General features: G+C 58.3%; 1 protein-coding gene across 2 annotated transcripts; it reads left to right on the top strand.

Annotated features, from left to right (window-relative positions):
• The first annotated feature begins 2398 nt into the window (after positions 1-2398).
• TRAF3 (TNF receptor associated factor 3) lies at positions 2399-23361 on the top strand. Of its 2 annotated transcripts, XM_056113685.1 has the most exons (10): positions 2399-2663; positions 3257-3308; positions 7883-7987; positions 8672-8839; positions 11323-11403; positions 12649-12723; positions 13805-13897; positions 17263-17403; positions 19259-19433; positions 19701-23361. In XM_056113685.1, the coding sequence occupies exons 1-10, from the start codon at positions 2419-2421 to the stop codon at positions 20270-20272; spliced, it is 1707 nt and encodes a 568-aa protein (XP_055969660.1). In that variant the 5' UTR covers positions 2399-2418; the 3' UTR covers positions 20273-23361. The 2 variants fall into 2 exon arrangements, with proteins under 2 accessions (XP_055969660.1, XP_055969661.1); XM_056113686.1 differs by lacking the exon at positions 12649-12723.
• Positions 23362-23403: the final 42 nt, after the last annotated feature.

Raw genomic sequence — 23403 nt, forward strand, 5'->3', positions numbered from 1 at the left:
TCTTCTGTCTCCCCGGGTGCTCTGGTTATGGTTCTCACGTGGTGACTTCTGCGGCTCACGGCGTCAGCACACTGCCCTGTGCCTTCTTCCGATACCAAGGTGTCCCGAGTGCTTGTCAACAAACACCCCTCCATCTCGGCAGTGGGGTCCAACTGGGGCACCTGCCACCCGGGAATCTCTCAGAGGCACAAGCTTCGGGGCCTGGCGTGTGGGCGGCCTCCGGGTTCCGGGTACACAGAGGAGTTTCCACGGCTCTTTCCCCCACAGCGCCTCGTTCCCCGACTTCTCTCAGCCTTTTGGTTGATGAATTATTTGCCTTTAGTAATGATTGCCCCTGGGAGCAGTGACTAATGCGTTTGCCTATAAATATTTTGGTGTGAACACTGCCCTCTATTGTCACCAACATCATTGCCGCCACCACCACAACCATCGTCACTGCCCCCACCACCATCGCCACTGCCATCACCATCACCACCTCTGTCACCATCACCTTTGCCACCACCATCACCACTGCCGCCACCACCATCACCATCTCTGCCACCATCACCGCCACTCCCATCATGCCCGTTGTCACCACTACTGCCATTCCCGCCATTACCACCCCATGCCACTGTCACTGCCACCACGTCCACTCTCACCACCACACCCAGCCCCCGGTGGGTAAAGCAGGCCCTGGGTCCTGCAGGGAGCATGGAGCAGGTCAGCCACACACTGAACGTCTCCACATCGCAGTCTGTCCCCTCCCACCCTCACCAGCACCTGGACCATTACTGCCGCCTGTATCTCCTTGCACTGCCTCTGGCAGACGGCACCAGGAGAAGGTAAAATGACACTGAATTCCATCATTTTCCAGAGTTCCTGAAAGTCATTCCTACCATTTGCACATCTTGGCTGGCATTTCACTTCTACCTAAGGGTTGCCCCGACGCAGCCTTTTTTTTTTTTTTTGCTTTTTGGGTCACACCTGGCAATTCACAGGGATTACTCCTGGCTCTGCACTCAGGAATTACTCCTGTTGGTGCTCTGGGGACCCTATGGGATGCTGGGAATCGAACCCGGGTTGGCTGCGTGCAGGGCAAATGCCCTGCCTTCTGTGCTATCACTTCGGCCCCCCTGCTCAGCCTTTTCTACTGGTATCTACTAGACTCTTCTCAGCATTTTGACTGATTCTGAGTTTGCCTGACATATACCCCACCCAGTTTCAGAAGGGCTTAAAGGATGGATCTGAGGCCAGGGGTTGCCTGTAGGCCGCCGCGGAACAACAACCCTGGTGTAAGTCCCAGCCCCACATATGCTCCCCTGAGCACAGAGCCGGGAGTCACACCTGAGCGCTGCCAAGTGTGACTCACAAAACAAAAGATGGCTTCCAAGGTAATAAGGCAAAGAACAAACTCATTGCTGGTGTTCGGTGTGTGGTCATCAGCTGGGAAGCATTCTTGTAAAAACCGTGCACTCCCCGTTGCTTCTGGAGGTGGAATCTTGCAGGTAGAAACGCTGCCTTGGGGGCCTGAGCGATAGGGCAGCAGGGAGGATGTTTGCCTGTACACAGCCGGCTCGTGTTCAATCCCCAGCGCCACATCTGGTCCCCTGAGCCTGCCAGGAGTGAGCCCTGAGCACAGAGCCAGGAGTAGGCCCTGAACATCTCCAGGTGTGGCCCAAAGGCAGAACGGAGAAAGGAAAGAAGAGGTGGCAGCAGCCCCTGCGGGCAGCCTCTGAGCGTCCGGCCGCAGGTGCCCTCGTGTGCCCCAGTCTGCGTGAGGGTCACAGCCAGGGCTGTGAACACTTCCCCTTGTGGTCCCAGAACGGAAACAAAGGACCCGGAAAACAGGGTTGGGCAGATGCCCAAGGACCTGGGATGTGGAAGCCTGGTCCTGGCTGGAGTAGCCCCCAAACACCTCCAGCTATGCTCATCCCCCCAAAAAAAGAGAAAAAGAGAGACTAAACCCCCACGATCTGTCATTTCCCCCTAAACACCGCCTTGAAGGGGGCCGGGCGAGTGCTCCCCGTGTGCCGCTGCGGCTGCTCCTGGCTTGCGCCCTGGCCCTGAGCGCTGGCGAGTGAGCAGGCACCCAGGGTGCAGACGCAAGCCGCTTGGGAAGCAGCTGGCTGAGCCTTCCGGAGAAGCGAAAGGAGCTTGGCGTCTCGGTGAGGATTTCAGGGTGCTGGAGCCGCAAGATGAGGCCAAAAGCCGGGAGGTCACTTACCACAGTGCCAGTGGCCCCGACCTCCAGAGCACCTGCTTCTAGAAAGTTCTGGGCACAGTAGCCTCAGCCCCGGCTGGGTGGGGATCGTCCATGGAGGGCGCCTGGGACCCCGGGTGAGACTGGGGCGGCTGCTCGGCGCCCTCTGCTGCCACGCTGCCGGGCACTTCCACTTCCCGCTCGTCCATTTCCCCGCAGCCGCCCTCCGCTGTCCCGCAATGGAGGCGAGTAAGAAGGTGGAGTCCCCGGGCCCGCTGCAGACCAACGCCCCGCTGAAGCTGCACCCCGACCGTGGCGCCGGCGCGGCGGTGCTGGTCCCTGAGCTCGGCGGCTACAAGGAGAGGTTCGTGAAGGCCGTGGAGGACAAGTACAAGTGCGAGAAGTGCCACCTGGTGCTGTGCAACCCCAAGCAGACCGAGTGCGGACACCGCTTCTGCGACAGCTGCATGGCCGTCCTGCTCAGGTAGTGCTGGCCGCGGCCACCTGCACCTCCCCCCGGGGCTGGCCTCGCCTCTTGGCCAGGGCGGTCCATGTTCTCCCTCCCAGCACGAGGCCCCGCCCTGTGGACGGGCTGGGTTTGGGTTCGGGTGTTGGCAGGACAGAAGCAGAGATGCCCGGGGAACCGCGTCTCAGAGTGCGTCCGTCTGCCCAGGCCACAGTCCCCCGTGTGGGGCAGCCTCCTCGGGCCCCGCTGCTTGCATGCCTCCCGGGTGGCGACTTGGTCCTGAGCCTGGGAACAAGGCGAGGTGGGGCGGGTGTCTCTTTGAACTGGCTTTGGAACCCTGCAGCCACGGGAACGGGCCGGCGTTTCAGAACGCCCTGGATTCGCCCCCATGGACTGACTCTCGCGCTCTGCGTGTGCCCAGTCAGTTCTGGTTTCTAAAACGAAATTTCACTTTTATTTTAATTGAGCGGGGCTTTCCAGGGGACTGAACTAAAGCTGTTCTGCTTAAAAATTCCCTCTGAGAAGTTGCCGTGAAAGCGTCTGCCCTTTGCTCGGCCGGACCCTCCCTGCCCGGCAGAGGGACTCACAGTGCTCCTGTCTGTCTCCCTCAGCGCCGCCAGCCCGAAGTGCACCGCCTGCCAGGAAGTCATCGTGAAAGACAAGGTATTGGGGTGTTGCCTGCCTTAAACGAGGGGACTCCCACGGAGTGTCGCCTCCGCTCTGGTCTCAGCACTGGTGCCATGGGAGCACAGACACCCCAGGCAGACGGAGCCCGGATGGGGCTAGATGGGGCAGTGGCACCAGCCCAGGTGCTCTGCCTCCTGCCCTGGGTATATGTGGGACCTTGAGGTGCTCCCTGTCTTTGCTCTGTCCTGGGTATGTGGGGGGATTGTAGGTGCTCTCGTCTCTGCTATGCCCGGGTGTATGTAGGGTCTGAGGTGCTCCCTGTCTCCGCTCTGCCCTGGGTGTGGGGGGACTGTGAGGTGCTCCCTGTCTCTGCTCTGCCCTGGGAATGGGGGGATTGCAGGTGTTCCCACTCACTGGTCATCCCCTGAGCTTGCCCCCACCCTGCAGCTCCCCATCAGACACGTGTGAGATCTGACACGTACCTGTGTGTCTCTGAGAGCTAATGGGTGTCACCACAGAGCCACCCCCTCCCCGCTGCTTCTCTCCGGTGCGCCCTCCTGGGCATCAGCGCGTCCCAACCTCCCGCCACTGTGGGTCTGAGTGACTCTCAGCTCAGTGTCCCTGTGTGCTTCTGCTCCTGCCAGGAGGCCTCCCCGATGCGACGCACAGGTCTCAGTTTGGAGGAGAGCCCCTGCCCGGGCTCTCCCACAGTGCCCGCTGTCCACATGCCCTGTCCCGGCCCCTCGGGGACAGAATGGCTGGAGGGCTGTCACCTTTCCTTCCAGAGCGGCCCTGGCACGAGGGATTTCGGTTCCGAACAGGAGTCACTGTCTAGGACCCCGCACGCTGGTGTGTGCCAGGGAGGCCTGGTGAGAGGGGATGCCGAGCGGCAGGGCCTGGGAAGGTCCTCTGGTCACCCTGTCAGCAGTGCTGGTGGCAGAGAAAGCACGACCTCTGACCTCTGTTCAAGAGAACCTAGTCCTCGAGGGCCTGTGACGCTGCTCACGCAGGACCTCTCAGTGTTGGCCAGGCCCCCGCCAGGGCCACACCTGCAGCAGCACAGCTGGAGTGAATGGTCTGAGATCCTCAGCCTAAGGCGGCACCCATGGAGGGAATGAATGATTGTGAGATCATCAGCCTAAGGCGCACAGCTGGAATGAATGAATGATTGACATTGTCTCAGCCTAAGGCAGCACAGCTGAAGTGAATGAGATCCTCAGCTTATGGCGGCACCACTGGAGTGAATGAATGATTGAGATCCTCGGCCTAAGGCAGCAGAGCTGGAGGGAATGAATGATTAAGATCCACAGCACAGCTGGAGTGAATAAATGATTTATATCATCAGATAAGGCAGCACAGCTGGAAGGAATGAATGATTGAGACCATTGCAGTCTGAAGCTCCGTCCTTTCCTCCGAGATCAAAAGACTTATTTTGGTGCCTGGAAGCGAGCCCAGGGCTCACCACCTATAGGTCCTTAGCCCCACCAGGAGTGATCCGTGAGCGCAGCCAGATGTGGCCCGAGACTCCCCCACAGAAAAGCCATCGTCAGGGCCAGGGCAGTCCGCAAAGGGCTGGAGCACGTGCATGCATGTGTGAGACCTGCACTTCCATCCCTGGCACCTCATGGTCCCCAGAGCATCACACAGGTGACCCTCGTGGCCCTTAGCACCACCAACTCAAGGCCTGAACTATTCAGCCTCACAGCTGTGCTAAGTGTTCCCAGGAGTGGTCCCTGGACCCCCAGCACTGCTTGGGAGGCTCTTAAAAATCTGTTCTTTTGGGACTGGAGAAATAGCACAGCGGGTAGGGCGTTTGCCTTGCATGCAGCTGACTCAGGTTCGATCCGCAGCATCTCATATGGTCCCCAAGCATCACCAGGAATGATTGCTGAGTGCAGAGTCAGGAATAACCCCTGAGCACTGTCGGGTGTAGCCTAAAAACAGGCAAACAAAAGAAATCTTTTCTTTTGACTTTGGTATCTTAAATTATGGGATTTTAAAAAATAATGGAAGTACAAGAACAAAAACAACTGGTGCTGGCGCGAATGTGGCGAGAAAGGGACCCTCCTTCACTGCTGGTGGGAATGCCGACTGGTTCAGCCCCTTTGGAAAACAGTATGGACAATTCTCAAAAAATTAGAAATTGACCTCCCATTTGACCCAGCAATACTACTCCTGGGAATATATCCCAGAGAGGCAAAAAAGTATAGTCGAAGTGACATCTGCAATTGTCTGTTTATTGCAGCACTCTTTACAATAGCCAGAATCTGGAAAAAACCTGAGTGCCCTAGAACAGATGACTGGTTAAAGAAACTTTGGTACTTTTACACAATGAAGTACTATGTAGCTGTTAGAAAAGATGAAGTCATGAAATTTACATACAAGTGGTACTACATGGAAAATATCATGTTAAGCGAAATGACTCAAAGAAAGGGATAGACATAGAAAGATTGCATTTATCTGGGGAACATAAAGTAACAAAATAGGAGACTAGCACCCAAGAATGGCTGAGATTAGTACCAGGAATTTTACCACACGTGCTAGGGGAAAAGGGAGCTCAGATAGAGAAGGGAGCACCAAATAAAGGGTGTTGGGAGGATCCTCCCAGGATGGAGGAAGTATGCTGAAAGTAGACCATAGACCAAACATGATTGTCACCCATTGCCTCTTTTGCAAACCACAACACCCAATAAGAGAGAGAGAACAAAAGGGAATGCCCTGCCACAGAGGCAGGGTGGGGTGGGGGGGATGGGGGGTGGGAGGGATACTGGGATCCGTGGTGGTGGGAAATGGGCACTGGTGGAGGGATGGGTATTTGATCATTGTATAATTGAAACTCAAGCACAAAAATTTGTAGGTCTACAACTGTACCTCATGATGTCTCACTAATAAAAATTAAAAAAAACAATAATGGGAGTGGGGCTAGAGCGATATTACAGCAGGGAGGACGTTTGCCTTACACGCGGCCAACCCGAGTTCGATCTCCAGCATCCCATATGGTCTCCTGAGTGCAGAGCCAGGAGTAACCCCTGAGAATTGCCGGGTGTGACCCAAAAAGCCAAAAAATAAATAAATGTAGCACTGTCCTCCTGTTGTTCATTGGTTTGCTCCAGTGGGCACCCGTAACATCTCCATTGTGAGACTCGTTACTGTTTTTGGCATATCGAATATGCCACAGGGAGCTTGCCAGGCTTTGCCAAGCTGACGGGATGGATATTCTCGGTAGCTTGCCAGGCTCTCTGAGAGGGATGGGGAAATCGAACCCAGGTTGGCCCGGGGCCACGTGCAAGGCAAACGCCTTACTGCTGTGCTGTCGCTCCAGCACAAATAAAATTTAAAAAAATAATAATGGGAGCCTGGGAGATAGTATGTGGGTAGGACACTTGCACATGGCCAACCTGGGTTTGATCCTCCACATCCCATGTGGTCCCCCAAGCGCTGTCAGGAGTAACTCCTGAGCACAGAGCCAGGAGTAACCCCTGATATAGCCAGGTGTAGCCCAAAACCCCCGCCCCCCAAAAAAATATCTTGATGGGTGGGAAATGTACAGTGGTGAAGGGACAGGTTTTGGAAAATTGTGTGACTGGAACCCGATTATAAACAACTCTGTAACTGTTTATCTCACGGTGATTCAATAAAAAAGGAAAAAAGAATCATGATGAGTTAATTTAGTTCCAAACTAGCTTTTGATTCTTTTATTTTTGTTTTGTTCAGTGTTCAGGGGTTACCCCTGGCTCTGTACTCAGGGGATCACTCCTGGCAGGGCTCAGGAGACCAAACAGGATGCAGAGGGTTGAATACAGATTGGTCTGTGAGAGGCAAAAAAAAAAACCTCTACCTGCTGCTCTATTGCTCCAGCCCTATTTTTAAGTCATAGCAGCTGCTGATTCTATTTCTTTGCCTGTGGAATCAAAAAAGATTTAATAAGACCCTCTCTGTTCTTCGCTCTTGGGAGTAGAAACGGGTGTGTCCAAAATGCCTGAGGTCTTAGGACATAGATGTTCTGTGAGAAGGGGTAGCTGCTGTCCAAGGGAAAGTAAAATGAAAGGTCCCACTCGTTTGTAAGGGAGAAGATTTTTATTGCACTCATCTCTGTTATAAGATTAAGGGATTTTAAATTCTCATCATGTTCCCCCTCCCTGTCCCTTTGTTGTGATGATGGGTGCTGGGGTGTGCCTGGGCCCAGCTGGTCCTTGCCTGGACCTCAGGAGACCGAGCCGAGGTCTTGGGGCTGTGCCCCAGGGGACAGTGTTTCTCCAGCCTCTGTCTCTCGGGCACTGCACGGCCCTGGCTTCTGCCCATGTCCCCTTAGGGCCCCCTTGGCAGGGCAGCTCTCAGACACCTCCAGAGTTCAGAGGTGACCGTGGTCCTGGCGTGGTCCGGCAGGTCTCCCCGAGCACCGTGACTCTTGCACACGGCATGTTTTCTCTCAGCCCGTCTGAGCAGAATGCAGGGAAGGAGAGGTGAAGTCGGTCTCCTTCTGCTCGCAGAGATCAGGACGGCCGCGAGCTTGCAAGGTGTCCTCCAAGGTGCCCTGAGGGTTTTGCTCCAGAGTAGCAGCGTGTGGAGAGTCAGAGCTGTTCCCTGAGAGGCCTCTCGCCCCCTCCCAGGTGTTCCGAGACAACTGCTGCAGGAGGGAGATTCTGGCCCTTCAGATCCACTGCCGCAACGAGGGCCGCGGCTGCGCAGAGCAGCTGACGCTGGGACAGCTGCTGGTACGTACCGGGAGCCTCGGAGGTTCTCTCAGAACCAGGCTGCTTGTGCCCAGACCGGGGCTGAGGTGCAGGGCCCTGGACAGCCCCAGCATGTTCTTGAGTTCTGCCCAAAGGGTCTTTTCCAAGGAAGGAGGGAGTCCCCGGCCATGTGACGGGCACCTGACGCCCTGTTCCCAGAGCGCGGGAGATGGTGGATGGCATGGGTGGGATGTGTGCCCTGTGCGTGGCTCACCCAGTTCCATGCCCAGCACAGCCAGGACTGAGCACAGAGCACTACTGCATGTGGCTCCCAAGCCAAGCCTTTCTGCAGGGTGATGGGCAGGAGCCGGAGCAGTTTGGGCCACACCCCGTGGTGCTCGGGGCTTCCTTGACCTTGTACTCGGGCATCACTCCTGGAGGTTCTCATGGGACCATTGTGGGGTGCTAGGGAACGAGTCCAGTTGGCACCGCAAGGCTACCTTACCCCTTTCCTGTATCTGTGACCCAGACAAACCCTTTTGGGATAAAATTCCACGTAGCTTCTGAGGTTTGCTGTGGGTGTCGGATTTTATCCTGCAAAGTTGGGCGGTTGAACCGGAATGGAACCAGGTGCCCGCAGACGGCCATCGGAGCCGTTCGCAGCAGGATGCTGCCGGAGCTGCTGTTCATGCTGTCCATGGGCCTCTGGACACGTCTGTGTTGCAGGTGCACTTGAAGAATGACTGCCAGTTTGAGGAGCTGGCGTGTGTCCGCGCCGACTGCAAAGAGAAGGTCCTGAGGAAAGACCTGCGGGACCACGTGGGCCGAACCTGCGAGTACCGCGAGGCCACGTGCACCCACTGCAAGAGCCAGGTCCCCCGGATCAAGCTGCAGGTGCGCCCCCTTTCCTCAGCCGCCACACGGGGGGCCCCCCGCGTCTCCCATTCTCTGCCTTCACTGGGTGTCTGAAGCCACGTTTGCTTTTCAGATGAATCTTTTGTAAAGGTACAGCTTCTCACTTGTTCTGGGGAATTGCCTCGGACTCCTGGCACACGCTTGGGGCTCAGCTCACTTGGCCGGTGGATTTCAGGAACGACGTGTGACACTGAGCGGGAGGGGAGGGTCTTCTCAGGAGTGACACTAGCACAGCCGGGGTAGGGGATGATGGTGGGATCACAGTACCTGCACACTGGGCCCGGGGGGTGGGAGCAGGGCGCGCATGAGAGATGGGGCCCAGTGGGATGGGCAGAGCAGCTGGGGACAGGCGAGGCAGCTACAGGCTGGAGCGGAGAGGGAAAGGCCAGGCTCAGGTGCCCGGGGCTGGGGAGGGCCCAGGACAGCAGTGTCCAGAGGCAGCATCTGCGCATGGCTGGGCTGGTGACCGGTGGATGACTGTAGAGGCCCCAGGGGAGGGCTCTTGGGTGCAGTTCTGGACCCCCCCCTTCGTTAAAGGTTAGGAGGGACCCTCCTCTTTCCTGGCCTCTGGGTCAGTCTGCTCATAGCTCCAGTTGTTGGGAAGAATTTTTGGAAACTGTGTCCTTCCCTGGGGTGGTGGGAGAGTACAGCGGGAATGGCAGTCTCTGAACATGGCTTACCCAGGTTCACTTCCTGGCCCTGCAGGAGTGACCCCCTCGCCCCCACCCCCCACACCCCCCACACCCCCAACCCCTGCTAGGAGCTTCCTGGGCCTTGCTGTGAAGGAGGGGACAAGGGGCTGCCTAGGCTGTGGGCAGACCGCTGCCTGCTGGGAGGGGCCCTCCCCCTCTTGCAGATTTGAGGTCCACGGTCCAGGGCGTCTCACTGAAAGACAGGGAAGGCCTCAAGCTGGGACTCTGGCTCTGAGCTCAGCCTCGTGGCAGGTTTGGCAAAACCACGCTGGTGGGTCCAGAGCAGCCCGAGAGCTCCCATGGCCTTGAACCTGCCCTGGGGCCCTGCAGTCTCTGAGGACCCCAGAGGCAGAGCAGCATGTCTGTGTGCATGTGTAGGCATGTCTGCATGTGTGCATACTGTGTCTGCATTCATGTCTCCATGTGTGTTTGCGTACATGTCTGCACATGTGTGCGCACATGTATGTGCGTGTGTCTGTGTCTGCATGTGTAATTGCCTCTGTGTGTGCATGCGTATCTGCACATCTCTGTGCCTGTGTGCATATGTGTCTATGCATGTGTGTGAGCCTGTCTGCATATCTCTGTATGCATGCATGTCTGTACATCTGTGTGCATATCTGTGCCTGTGTGTCTGCATTTCTGTGCATGCATGTATTTACATGTCTCTGTGCATGCTTGTCTGCGTGTCTACATGTGTGTTCACGTGTCTGTATGTGCATGCATGTGTGTACATGTCTGCATGTGTGTGTACATGTCCCTGGTGTGTGTCTGCTTGCATGTGGGTAGTGTAGTGTCTCTGTGCATGCTTGTCTGAGTACGTGTCTGTGCATTTGTGTCTGTGTCTGTGTCCGTGTGTGTGTGTGTGTGTGTGTGTGTGTGTGTGTGTGTGTCGTTCCTTCCCTGGCCTGCCGCAGCTCCTCAGAGTGCCTAGACAGCGGGTGTGGGTGGGGCAGAGAGCACCAGCAGCTTTGACGGGGCCCCAGACTCTGGCATTGGAGTCACCGTCACCCCGCTGTGACAGTCTGCACACTGATGGTGGTCACCGATAGAGTGACCTTCTCGGGAGAGCACTCACTCCATACTCTTTCTCAGTTTGGGGAAACACTGGAAGCTGGGGCTGTGCCCCCCATGTGTACTGCTGAGGTAGGCTCAGATGCTTCCTTCTGGGGTCGAGAGAGAGCACAGGGCTCAAGGCCTCTGCGTGTGCTTGGTTGAGGTGGGCTTACAAGCACCCAGCACTGCAGGGCAAGCAGCCCCGTAGCCTGAGCTCTTGGTTGACTTGCCCCTCCAGTGGCCAAGAATTGCAGGGGTGGCCCCAGACCCCTGAAGGCTGTTTGGCCTCCCCCTCTTCCCTCCCCATGACTTACAGTGAGTGGTGGGCAGGTGGTTCTCCCACTCTTGTGTGCCCGGGTCACCTCGCAACGCCTCTCCTCAGAGATTGGGAGTGGCCAGTGGCTGTGGGTCCAGATCTGTCCCAGGACAGCAGAGAAGCATCCCAGCACTTCCGGGACATTCCTTACCCAAACCCACATGACAGAAAGGCTGCTGTCCTCACTGCAGGGCCCTGACACCAGCCTGGCCCGAAGCCAGACTGACCCGAGCACTGGGCGTCTGCTGAGGGCCATGGGGTGCCACGTACTAGCCTCGCAGTCCTAACTCAGGGCTTCTCCGGCGACACCTGCTCTGCGTGGACTCGGAGCGAGCGGAAGCGAGTCCGCATGCGCGACAGGAAGGTCCCTGAAGGACGGCTGTTCTCTGTCCCCCCTGCAGAAGCACGAGGACACAGAGTGCCCCTGCGTGGTGGTGTCCTGCCCACACAAGTGCAGCGTGCAAGCCCTGCTGCGGAGCGAGGTAAGGGCTGGGGCAGAACCATCCGCGGAGACGCCTGCTGCCGGGCCGGGGACTCAGCAGCGCGGGGTTAAGCTGCAGGGTACCAGCACAGATTAAAAGACTTTTGCACTGAGGGGAGGGAACGGTTTGTCATGCAAAGGTGATGCTTTTAGTTTAGTGGGTTTTTTTTTTAATTCATTTTAACCTCTGTAAAGTAGGACTCACTGTAAGATCTCCTGGAAGTAGATCAGCTTAGAGACCCCCCAAGAACCAGTGGCCACGCCTGCTGCCCAGTCACTGTGTGGGGCAGCACGGCCGGGGAGCCGTTCCGGGCATCTCATCTGCACCAGGTTCTGCCCAACCCCCTCTGTGACTGTCCCCACAGCTGGGGGGCCTGTGACGCCTGCTCTCCGGCCTGCAGTCTCTGAGCATTTGCACACCTTGGCGTTCGAGCAGTGGGTGGTCTAGTGTCTGCAGTAAACTGAGGCCCTGTGTGGGCCAAGACTGGGACACGGGGCACAGAGAAGTCCCACGTCTCCCCACCCAGGCCTGTCCCCACGGGATGCAGTTCCAAGGGCGAAGGGCACGGCCTTGCCGTGCCTTCCACAACAGCAGAACCCAGAAGAGCCGCGACAGGCGTTGATGGTCCTGCGGGATGCCCGGGGCGGCTTCAGCCTCTTGCCTAAGACGGGGTTCCCACGGGCGCGGCAAAGCCGATGGTCAGGCTCCCCGCCCCTGGGCTCCCAGGGCGGAGCGGGGCGGACAGGAGCGTCAGCGAGGGCCACGTGCCGAGTTCCTGGCAGGACGCCGAGCGGGATCCTTGGCCACGCGGAGGCCTGGAGCAGGCGGGGGCTGAGGGGCTGTGTGTGCTGCGTGCGGGGCGTGGGGCCCGGTGCACCGGATGCTTTCTCTTCTGTGTTCCATGCAGTTCCGTTTAAAGTCCTTAAATGTGCATTTCAGTTTATGTTTTTTTTTCCTCCTTTTTTTTTGAATTTCTGGCACTGCAGATGACATGTCCCCTTTTGAACGGTCCGTTGTAGAGAAGCTGCGAGTCGAGAGCTGCTGAGTGACTGTCTCTGTGTGTGCATGGCGGCATGCACGTGCCGGGCCGGTGCTCACTCCTGCTCCACAAGCAGGAGTGGCCGTGGCCGTAGCTGGTGACACCATTTGTGATGGGACATGCCAGATGCTATCTGTGCCCTTGATATGTCGGAACATTTCCATGCAGATGTTTGTGCCACAACTCACGTCTCTTTCCCGTTGCAGTTGAGTGCGCACTTGTCAGAGTGTGTCAATGCCCCCAGCACCTGTAGTTTTAAGCGCTATGGCTGCGTCTTCCAGGTCAGTATTCACCATCTGTCCTTCTGCTCGCTGACATTCCGCCATGAGAGAGAGTTACCGTACGACCATTGTCACCCACGAGTCCTGAACTTGAGCGCTTGTCATGAGTCCCAGCCACACTCTGCCCATGAGTGCCCGCTGGCCCGGCCCGGGGGCTTCTAGACAGTCGGGGTCCCCCAGTGAGACTCTGTCAGGAGCGCTCAGGTGCCCCGTGGCCCACCACACCCGCCCACTGCCCTCGCTGCGAGCCTCTGAGCTCAGCCGTGCCTGGGAACTGAGTTTCCGCTTTCGTGTGCAGTGGATGTCGGGTTTTGTGCGTTCTCCGGCATCCTCAGACTCCCCAGGCCCGTGAGTAAGGAGGCCTTCATCTGCCACGGCGCCCACCCTGTCGTGTGTGGTCCCATCATTCTGTGTGTGTATATATATATGTCCATATGCAGAGGAACTGATATCGCATATATATATGATGCCCTCTACAGAGTATATATTTTGGAGATCATCCAATTCTTCGTGGCTTCTGAAGCCCCTGTCAGAACTCACGGTTCACACGGGCTCCTGCGGGCCTCAGGAGAGGCCGCGACCGTGCTCCCCACCTGATGGTCTGCATCTTACGTACTCTGTAGACTCTTCATGTCCTGTATGTGGCCTTCTGACGCCCCTTGGAGTAGAGAGGAGCGGTAGAGCCCCTGAGCCACGCGGGCCTCCTGACCCGCTCTAGACCAGAGCAGCAGCTGCCTGAGGTGGCCGATCACGGGGCAAAGAGCGAAAGCGAAATGTCTCAATTTAATTCCGTGACACTCCACTCCACGTGTGAACTGAGACGCCCCAGGCCAGACCGGGAGAGGGTGGGCCTGAGCCGCCCCGCCCCCTCCTCTGTCGCTGTGGTGCCCTCCAGGGCCCAGAGACCTGGGAGGGAGCAGAGCCCTCGTGAGCTTCTCCCTGCTCGAGGGTGGTCCAGTCTGTGTGTGTGTGTGTGTGTGGGGGGGGGGGGGGGGGGTGGGGTGGGGGAGGGGGGGCAGGGAGAGAGAGGGGGAGAGGCACCCAGGGGGCCAGCTCAAAGCGCTTCACTCTGTCGTGGCAGGGGACGAACCAGCAGATCAAGGCCCACGAGGCCAGCTCGGCCGTGCAGCACGTCAACCTGCTCAAGGAGTGGAGCAACTCCCTGGAGAAGAAGGTGAGCCGGGGCCGAGCCACGGCACAGGGGTGGGGGCTGACCCGGGTTCGACCCCCGGCATCCCGTGTGGTCCCCCACACCTACTGGGCATGAGCCCTGAGCTCAGAGCCAGGAGTCAACCCTGAGCACAGCCAGGTGTGGTACAAAAAACTAAAAGACCAAGGGGCGAGCGGCCACAGCCCTCACGCTGTTCGGAGGCCCCCGGCAGGCTCAGGGAAGGGGATTCTCTCGAGCTCAGGAGCGATGGTGCTGGAGCCGGAGGTGGTGCAGAGCCACAGGTACCTGCCAGAGTGCGAACCCCCAAGCCACCAATGCCCCCCAGACACTACCAGTGTGACCCCAGAAAACAGCACCAAAAAGAAACGGGGCTGGCAAGACAGCACAGCCATGGAGGAGACCCCCGGGTGGGCCGTGGGGGAGACCCCCGAGGGGCGTGTGGGGAGACCCCAAGTGGGCTGTGGGGCGACGGCACAGCCTCAGTTCCTGCAGGAGCGCATGCGCCCACTGTGCTGTGTGTGGCTGTGGGCTCCGTCCCCACCCGTCAGCAGGGCCCGCCTGAGCGCCCAGGAGGCTGCAGGACCGTGGGCGCCTCCTGGCCAGCTGCTCCGAGGAGAGGTGTTCTGAGAGGGATGGGAGAGACGTCTGCACTCGCTGCCGGGGCTGTTTGCTAGGATGCAGACTGAGTTGTAGGTGCTCAGCAAGCCCCTGCCGGGACCTGGAGGGAGGCAGGTGGAGCAGATGCCCTCGAGAGCGCCCGTGCTCCAAGGTCGGGCACGGCCGCTCTTGCCCTGGAAACGGGGGCGAAGCCGAGGGTGGGAAAGGGCTCGTGTGCGTGTGCGGCTCGAACCCGGAGCTCGGTAGGTTTGCCTCAGAGCCTACGCGCTGCTCCAGCGTGGCCGCGGCCTGGGTCTGGCGCTCTCCCTGAGCGCGTTCTGCTTCTGCTCTAGAATGCAGCTCTCGGGCCAGTGCTGCAGTTTGCTGAAGGTTCTCCCGTTGGCTTAAAAGGAGAGGTTTGTCCCAGTGGTGGTGGCTGTGGTGAGGCTTAAGGGGGCTGGGATGCGAGTCACCCCCCTTCCTGCCAGGCCTGGCCCACTCTGGGTGAAGCCAGGATGGCTCCCAGAGAAACAGCACAACAGGGCTCTTGCCTTGCATGTGGTTGGCCCTGGTTTGATCCTGGCACTGTGTAGGGTCCCCTGAGCACAGAGCCAGGAGTAAGCCTTGTGTGCGGTCTGAAAAAAAAGCAAAGCAAGGAAGCCGGACAGAGCAGCCCTGTGACCTCGCTGAGGACCCGCTCGGGGCGGCTCCGTGTTGCATGTGCGCCCCTCGTCCCAGCAGCAGATGAGACCGAAAAATGAGATGTTTGTGTTGTTTGCAAATGGGAATGTATTTCTCATTCAAAAGTCATTCTGGGACGTGAGGCACAGGACAGGGATACAGCGTCTGTCTGGCTACAGCCCATAGAGTCCGCCACAGCCTCCTCCCAGGCAACACCAGGTCACTTCTAAGGAGACAGGAACCTCCCCGCGTGCCGCCACCACTGCAGTCACCCCCAAATCCAACAACATTCTGTTGGAGTCTCTCAGACATCTTTATTGTCCTTAAAGGAATATGTGAGTTCACCAAGGATCCTTTCAAGATCTGGATTAGAGGGTGCTTCCCTTCTCTCTCACAGGAGCAGGCCAGCAGTCCTTGGGTCAGGTTCTTTGATGTAAAAGAATGAATTTAGGACTGGGGAGAGGGGCCGGAGCCATAGTACAGTGTACAGAGTACATAGTACAGCGCACTGGTCTGCTGCCAACCCGGCCTCAATCCCCAACGAGCACCATCAAATGTTTCCTGAGTTCAGAGCCAGGAGTGACCCTTCAGCACTGCTGGATGTGCCCCCTCCAAAAAACAGTAAACAAAATAAAGAAGGATGAGGAAGAGTCCCTAAAATGAGCAATGGAGAGTTGAGTATGACCAAAGAAGGATTTGAAAGAGTTCCAAAAATGAGAACATTCGAGCGGAGTGTGACTCAGTGTACGTTCATTCACGTGAAATGCTTCTCTGTATACTCATCCTCATGGTCACATTATTTCTGGTGACATTCTTGAGGTTTTGCTCAAGAGTTGGCGTATGTCCATGGTAGAAGATCGTATCAGGGACCAGACTCCTCTGACCACTGCAAGCAAGGCATGAAGTGTCACTTCAGAAAGGCAGCCCCACCTCAACCGCTTCCAGTGACCAGATTCCCTATGGCCCTGGAGACAAACTTCAGGCAGCAGGGCCAGCCAGGACGCTTAGGCAGATGAAGCTGGGAAAAGGAGAGTTCTGTGGGGCCATGGGAGACTCCTGGCCAGTCCACATTTGCTCCAGAATTAAGCAGAGGCTGTCGGCTGCTGAGTATTGTGTCAGGACTGTCGGAGGTTCCTTCCCCAGAGGAGCCCTCGGTTCCCTGTGCCGCCCTGAGTACTGCTCTGGGGCGTGGGGAGACATGCATGTGGCGACGCACGCACATAGATGTATGGGCACATGCACACAGGGATGCATGCACAGAGATGCATGGACGCACATGCTCATGGAGACACGTGCACATAAATATATGGACATACAGGCACATAGATTCATGGACACATGTACATGTGGGAACACACGCAGAGATACATGGATGCACAGGAGGACACATGCAACAATGCATGAATGCATACGGGTACACACAGATGCATTGACGCACACAGGGACATACACCCATAGATGCATGGACATGCATACTCACACATGCACATAGGTATATGTGCACGTAGATCATGGACACACTTAGGCTCACATATACATGTCCGTGCTCGCATTCACACACAACATGGGGTGAACTGTAAAAATACTGTTTTCGGGGCTGGAGCGATAGCACAGCGGGGAGGGCGTTTGCCTTGCACGCAGCCAACATGGCCAACCTGGGTTCGATTCCCAGCATCCCACATGGTCCCCTGAGCACCGCCAGGAGTAATTCCTGAGTGCAGAGCCAGGAGTAAGCCCTGAGCATCGCTGGGTGTGACCCAAAAAGGAAAAAAAAATACTGTTTTCTGGTCAAAGTCTGAAAGTCACTCTGGTAAAAGATTCGTGAGTTTTCAACAAAGCCTTTTAAAAGCAGCCCATTCATTCTGAAGTTGTATCAGCCGCTGCATTTTGCCTCATTTTATTAATCACTGAGATTTTGAGAAAGTTTATAGAATTCCCTGTTACCTACTATTGCATGTGTGAAGGGATTTTGTTTCTGAAACTCCCTGTTGAAAAGGCCTAGATTGTGAAGTTTTAATAATCATTATTATACAGTGTTGTCAGTAGTAAAACCACTTTTTGTTAGGGTAACCGAAGAATCTCTTTTGCAGGTCTCCTTGCTGCAGAACGAAAGTGTAGAGAAAAACAAGAGCATTCAAAGTCTGCACAATCAGATCTGCAGCTTTGAGATTGAAATCGAGAGGCAGAAGGAGATGCTTCGAAATAATGAGTCCAAAATTCTCCATCTGCAGGTAAGGCTCTGAGGACTGTGGGCAGCAGAGACGGGGCCCTGCCTGTCTGTGCTCTGCTCTGTTGTGTGGAGACGGGGCACCCTCTGTGCTGCCACGGGGCACCCAGTGCCAGCACGTGCTCACGGCTGCCTTAGAGTAGGCGCTGTGGCAGGACGGGACGTGTAGCCCCAGAATCTCAGTGAGTGCAGTGACATGTGGAACCCTGGAACTTCAGTGCGGGCCTGTGCTGAGTATCTCCTGAGCGAGCCCTTTGTCAGGACTTTGATGGGGCGACCTTCAGTGACGCCGGGGCAGACAGCACCAGCAGTTGAGTCCCGTGGCCTGCAGAAGACCAGTCAAACTTCAGTAGTCTAGAACATTCTCCCAGAATATCAATACAACTCTAGCTATGGGTTCCGGAAATGTTCTTGCTTTTTTTTGGGGGGGGGGAGGTCACACCTGGCGATGCTCAGGGATTACTCCTGGCCCTGCACTCAGAAATTACTCCCGCTGGTGATTGAGGGACCATATGAGATGCTGGGAATCGAACCCAGTTCAGCCACGTGAAGGCAAATGCCCTACCTCCTGTGCTGTTATTCCAGCCCCGTTCTTGCTTTTTATTTTTATTTTTTATTTTATTTTATTTTTGCTTTTTGGGCGGGCTGGAGTGATAGCACAGTGGGAGGGCGTTTGCCTTCCATGCAGCCAGCCCGGCCGAGCCGGGTTCGATTACTCCCCCCCTCTTGGAGAGCCTGGCAAGCTACCGAGAGTATTCAATATGCCAAACACAGTAACAAGAAGTCTCACAATGGAGATGTTACTGGGCCCGCTCGAGCAAATTGATGACCAACGGGAGGACAGTGGACAGTGTTTAGTTTGCTTTTTGGGTCACACCCAGCAATGCACAGGGATTACTCCTGGCTCTGCACTCAGGAGTTACTCCTGGCCGTGCTCAGGGGACCATATGGGATGCTGGGAATTGAATCTGGGTCGGCCGTGTGCAAGGCAAACGCCCTATGTGCTGTGCTATCGCTCCAGCCCCTGTTCTTGCTTTTTAAATGTCAGCCCATATCTGGGTTTCTTCGAAAGTGGAGGAAGAGCGTCATTGCTGATGGTGGCAGGAGATAGCTGTGGGCACCACGCTCCAGCCCATAGCAGCTTTCTTCAGGCCTTTCTGGTGCTGCTGAGCTCTGCATGGCCACCACTGGCCCCGCTGGGTGGCCCCTGGTACCCCGCAGCAGTTCTGGGGTGCCCCCTGCAGCAAAGAGTAGAGGCCCCAGAGTCTACTGCCCTACCGGGGGAGCAGTCGTGCCTGTGTCTCTAGTAGGGATGGCCCGAGCCATAGCACAGCCGGAGGCGGGGGTGGGGGCGGGAAGGTTGCTTCCAGCACCCCAGCACCTCATAGGGTCCCCTGAAGTAATTCCTGAGTGCAGAGTCAGGAGTGACCCCTGAGCATTGCTGGGTGTGCCCCCACCCCCCAACAGAAAGAAATCCATGTGGGCCTTAGGCAAGGGCCACGTGAGCTGTTTGCCCTAGACGGGTGGAAAGGGGGGCGCCCCCGGGGCTGGGGCACACCTGGCCCACCGGACCTACACTGCCAGGCCACGAGATGGCACGGACCAGGGTGTGGGCAGCAGGTGAGGAGCTGGGAGCCAGGCGGCCCTCCCACCGTCCGTGTCCAGTCGCGGACGCTGCCCCCTGTTTCTCTCTGCTGATGGCTCCGTTGGGCACGGCAGCTGGCCTGGTGGAGTTTCTTGAACCAGTTTCTTGAACCGTTGCCTCGGCCTGGGTCGTCTTCTCGGGCGGTGTCTGTGGCAGAGGGCGCTGTTAGGGACCGTCACTGTGCTTTGCCTTTTTGGTGCCTTTGATCTGGAAGCGCGTGATCGACAGCCAGGCCGAGAAGCTGAAAGAGCTGGACAAGGAGATCCGCCCCTTCAGGCAGAGCTGGGAGGAGGCAGACAGCATGAAGAGCAGCGTGGAGTCCCTTCAGAACCGAGTGACCGAGCTGGAGAGCGTGGACAAGAGCGCAGGGCAGGCGGCGAGGAACACGGGTGAGCCCGAGAGAGGAGGGCACGCAGATGAACGGAGGGCGGGCCCCGGGGCTGGGCGGCAAAGACCCTGCATGGCCGGCCTAGCCCCGCGCTGACCCCTCACCAGACGGGCAGTGGAAAACCGCTGGCCTCGTGGCCCTTGGCCCTGGAGTCTCCAGTATTGGCAGGGGGTTCCCCGAGGGGTGGGGAGGGGGGTGGGGGCCAAGTCCTGGCCCTGCCGTGCGCTTGCTCTCCGCATCTTCCCCATGGCTGTCCCCATCCCCGCAGGCCTGCTGGAGTCCCAGCTGAGCCGGCACGACCAGATGCTGAGCGTCCACGACATCCGCCTGGCCGACATGGACCTGCGCTTCCAGGTGCTCGAGACGGCCAGCTACAACGGCGTGCTCATCTGGAAGATTCGGGACTACAAGCGGCGGAAGCAGGAAGCCGTCATGGGCAAGACCCTGTCCCTGTACAGCCAGCCCTTCTACACCGGCTACTTCGGGTACAAGATGTGCGCCAGGGTCTACCTCAACGGGGACGGGATGGGCAAGGGCACGCACCTGTCGCTGTTCTTCGTCATCATGCGCGGCGAGTACGACGCCCTGCTGCCCTGGCCCTTCAAGCAGAAAGTGACGCTCATGCTCATGGACCAGGGCTCCTCGCGGCGGCACCTGGGGGACGCCTTCAAGCCAGACCCCAACAGCAGCAGCTTCAAGAAGCCCACGGGGGAGATGAACATCGCCTCCGGCTGCCCCGTCTTCGTGGCCCAAACTGTGCTCGAAAACGGGACGTACATCAAAGATGACACCATTTTCATCAAGGTCATAGTGGATACTTCGGATCTGCCCGACCCCTGACTGGTGCCCGGGGAGGTCGGTTGAGCAGAAGGCGACTCCTCCGGGGGGTTTGAACGGGCGTCTCCACCCAGGTCCGCGCGGAAAGGGCCTCGTGGGGCGAAGGAAGCAGCAGAGGTGCGGGGGCGCAGGAGGAGCCCGCGGAGGGGCGGCCGCCGCACGTTCCCACAGACTCCAACACCTCGGAAGACTGACCTCCTGGCCGGAGCCACCGGCCGCCAGAGGCTTCCATCTCCATTGTTCAAGCTCTAGTTACTCAAGGTCGGAAACATTTATGCTAACAAAAGAACCGTGATTGTTCTTCCGTAAACTTGGTCACCAAAAAGAACACGTGCGCAAACCCACACACACCCACACACACACATGCACATACGCCCCGGGGTAGCTGGACATGTCAGCATGTTACATACAAGAAGAAGTTATGAAATAATAATGCAATTCTGGTATATTCATTCTAAACTTCAAGAGTGCAATCTTGTTTCAAATATAGTATATTGTCTATTTTTAAGGCCTCATCTGGTCTCTGTTTTAATGATTTGTTTGTCAGAAGACCCTGAGGTAGGCCTCGGTCTTTCTGGAAAGTCTAAATTCAGAATCATTTTTAATTTCAAGTTCTACCGATACCGTTACTGCAGACATTGTACTTGAAGCCGTGGTAGACGATGTCCGGGAGGAAGCTGCACGCTGGCCGCGGGCTGGGAGCGCCGCTGAGCGCGCCGTTATTTCTCGTTGGAAATGTACCTTGCACTGAGATGGGTTGTAGTCAGTAGCTGCTCGGAGCTACGGGACAGGAGGTTCGCTCTGGATGCTGTGCATCGTTCTCAGTTCTATGATTGTTTCACCCTAAAATAGGGCATTCGAACTTTGGGGTTCTCAACAAAACGCTGTCGGTCTTTCATTCTGCCCCGCGGGGCCCCGGGCCGCCCTCGCGTGGGGCCGGGCGGGCGCGGAGCGGCTGCGTGGAGCCGTGGCAAGCTGTCCATGTGCCTTAGACGGGCGTGCTGCTCCGCCCGCGGCGCGCTGGGAAGTGCTCGCCTGGCCCGACGTGTGTGACCGCCAGCTCTGTCTCCACGAGGGCCCTGCTCTGGGGAGCGGGGTCTCCCCCACCCCCATTCTGAAGCTTCCTTGTCACACAGTCCCCGAGGCAGGTGTGGTGGAAGCGACACCCCCACAGCCCCAAGTTGAGCCCTCTGAGCCTCGCAGAGGCCACTGTGCCGAGGGCCACCCAGCGCCCCGGTCCACTGGCCCCTGCCCCTCCATGGTCCAACTGTGATTCGAAGCCGGAGCCCGGCCGCCAGGGCCCCTCTGCTATGCACCGTGCTTCAGGGTGCTGTTCCCATGGGTGCTACGTGACGGGTGCTTCCCAGGCCAAACCACGCGTGCCACCGTGCACCTGTGCCAGTCCCCAAGGACGTGCCCGCAATTGGCCGGCAGGGCTGCGCCTCAGACTGCCCGCCCGCCTCTGAGCTCCGGGGCTGAGCGGCGGGGACGGCGCGCCGGTGCCCAGTGGCCTGCGTGTCCTGGTGCTGCCCTGGGTGTGCCTTCGCCCCAGTGCCTGCTGGAAACGCCCGCTGTCCTGGCTTCCCCGTGGGCCCCGGCCCCCCGTGACCCCGTCCTTCGCTCACGTGCTCTCCGCTCCCGGGGCTGCAGCCAGCACGCGTGCCCGCGCTGCCCACCGGGAGCCACAGCGTGGGGCTCCTGAGGAACCTCGGCTGGTACCCCGGCAGGGTTCCCCGCGCAGGGCAGGCACCGGCAGGCCAGGCTTTGGGGGCCCATGGGACCAGGCTTCAGTGGCGGCTCTGGGGAGGGGCTGGTGCCTTTGGTCCCGCCCAGCCCCGTGCTGCAGACCGGAGGGCACCCCCTGTGCTAGTGCGGGGCTGGGAACCCCTGGTACCCTCTATTGGTGCTTGCCCACCCCCTGGCCCCCCAAGACAGCTCCCCCGAGCAGAGGAAACGCCCCGGTGGGCTCTGCCAGGCACCCCAAGGAGAAGAGGCTGGGCGGGGTCCCGTGGTGGCTCTTTGGGACGGTCAGAACCAGCCTTCAGATCTGGGCCCAGAACAGACAGCGGGGGCCGCCCCAGCCCCCCCAGCCCCGTGCACATGCTTGCTGCACCCGCACCGCCCTACCCCGCAGCCCTCAGGGCGCCGGGGCTAGAGACCTGCCCGCAAGCCCAGCCGGGTACCCCTGAGCCCCTGTGGCTGCCCCAGAGCACGCGTGACCCAGGCGCCCCCTGGGCCGCGGGCGCAGCCGCCCGGGGGCTCCAGGCTCAGGCTGCCAGCCCAAGGGGGTGGGAGAGCAGCCGCCCGCCTGCCCGGGCTCCCGGCCTGGCCCTCCCTGTCACTTGCCTCTGGCCAGCCTGGTCCGAGAGCCCGGGCGCCGGGGAGCTGGACAGCAGCCCCCAGAGCCGCCCCCGGAGCCTGCAGAGGGAAGCGGGCGCCCCATTTGCATCTGGGCCGCATGCCACAAGGAAGGGTCTGGCACCCACACCGATCTCAGCCCAGGGCCCGGCGCCGGCTTCTGTCTGCAGGTTCCGAGGGTTCTGATGTCTCCGAACTGGAGCACGTCCGCGGTGAGGCAGGCCAGGTCGCTGGGAGCAGGCGCGGGCCGCGCAGCCTAGTGGCCAGCGCTCAGCAGCTTTCCCCTCGGCCCCTTCCACATCGGCGAGCCACAATCATCTCCCACGTCAGCGAGAGGAAGCGTGTGGGCCCCGTGGACCAGGTGTCACATTTCTAGAACTGCGTCTTCTCTTCTTCAGTTCTGTCACCCAAACACCAAGACCAAAGAAGGCCCGTCTGACGTGACTGTGGAGTCTGCCGGGCCAGCCGCCGGACTGGCCAGTGACCGCCCCTCTGCTCCCCAGAACCCTGACCTGACGCCCCCTCGGCGGGGCGCGCTGCGGAGTCACCACCACGCGGGCTTCCTCATAGCATTACGATGTCGTGTACTTCTGTTCACTGTGGTTTCATTTGGTATTTATTTGTGTTCTGAGGTCTTGCAATGTCTGTTTCTGATGCTAATAACTGAAGTTTGTAAGAGTAGAATATTCCAGCTCGGCGCTCAACTGTGTAGGAAAATAAACCTGCCAAGGGTCTCCTGGTCTCTCTGTGACCTTGCTGGCGGCGCGGGGCTTCCT

Source organism: Sorex fumeus, unplaced genomic scaffold (genome assembly GCF_029834395.1).
Source record: "Sorex fumeus unplaced genomic scaffold, SorFum_2.1 ptg000022l, whole genome shotgun sequence".
NCBI classification, from domain to species: Eukaryota; Metazoa; Chordata; class Mammalia; order Eulipotyphla; family Soricidae; genus Sorex; species Sorex fumeus.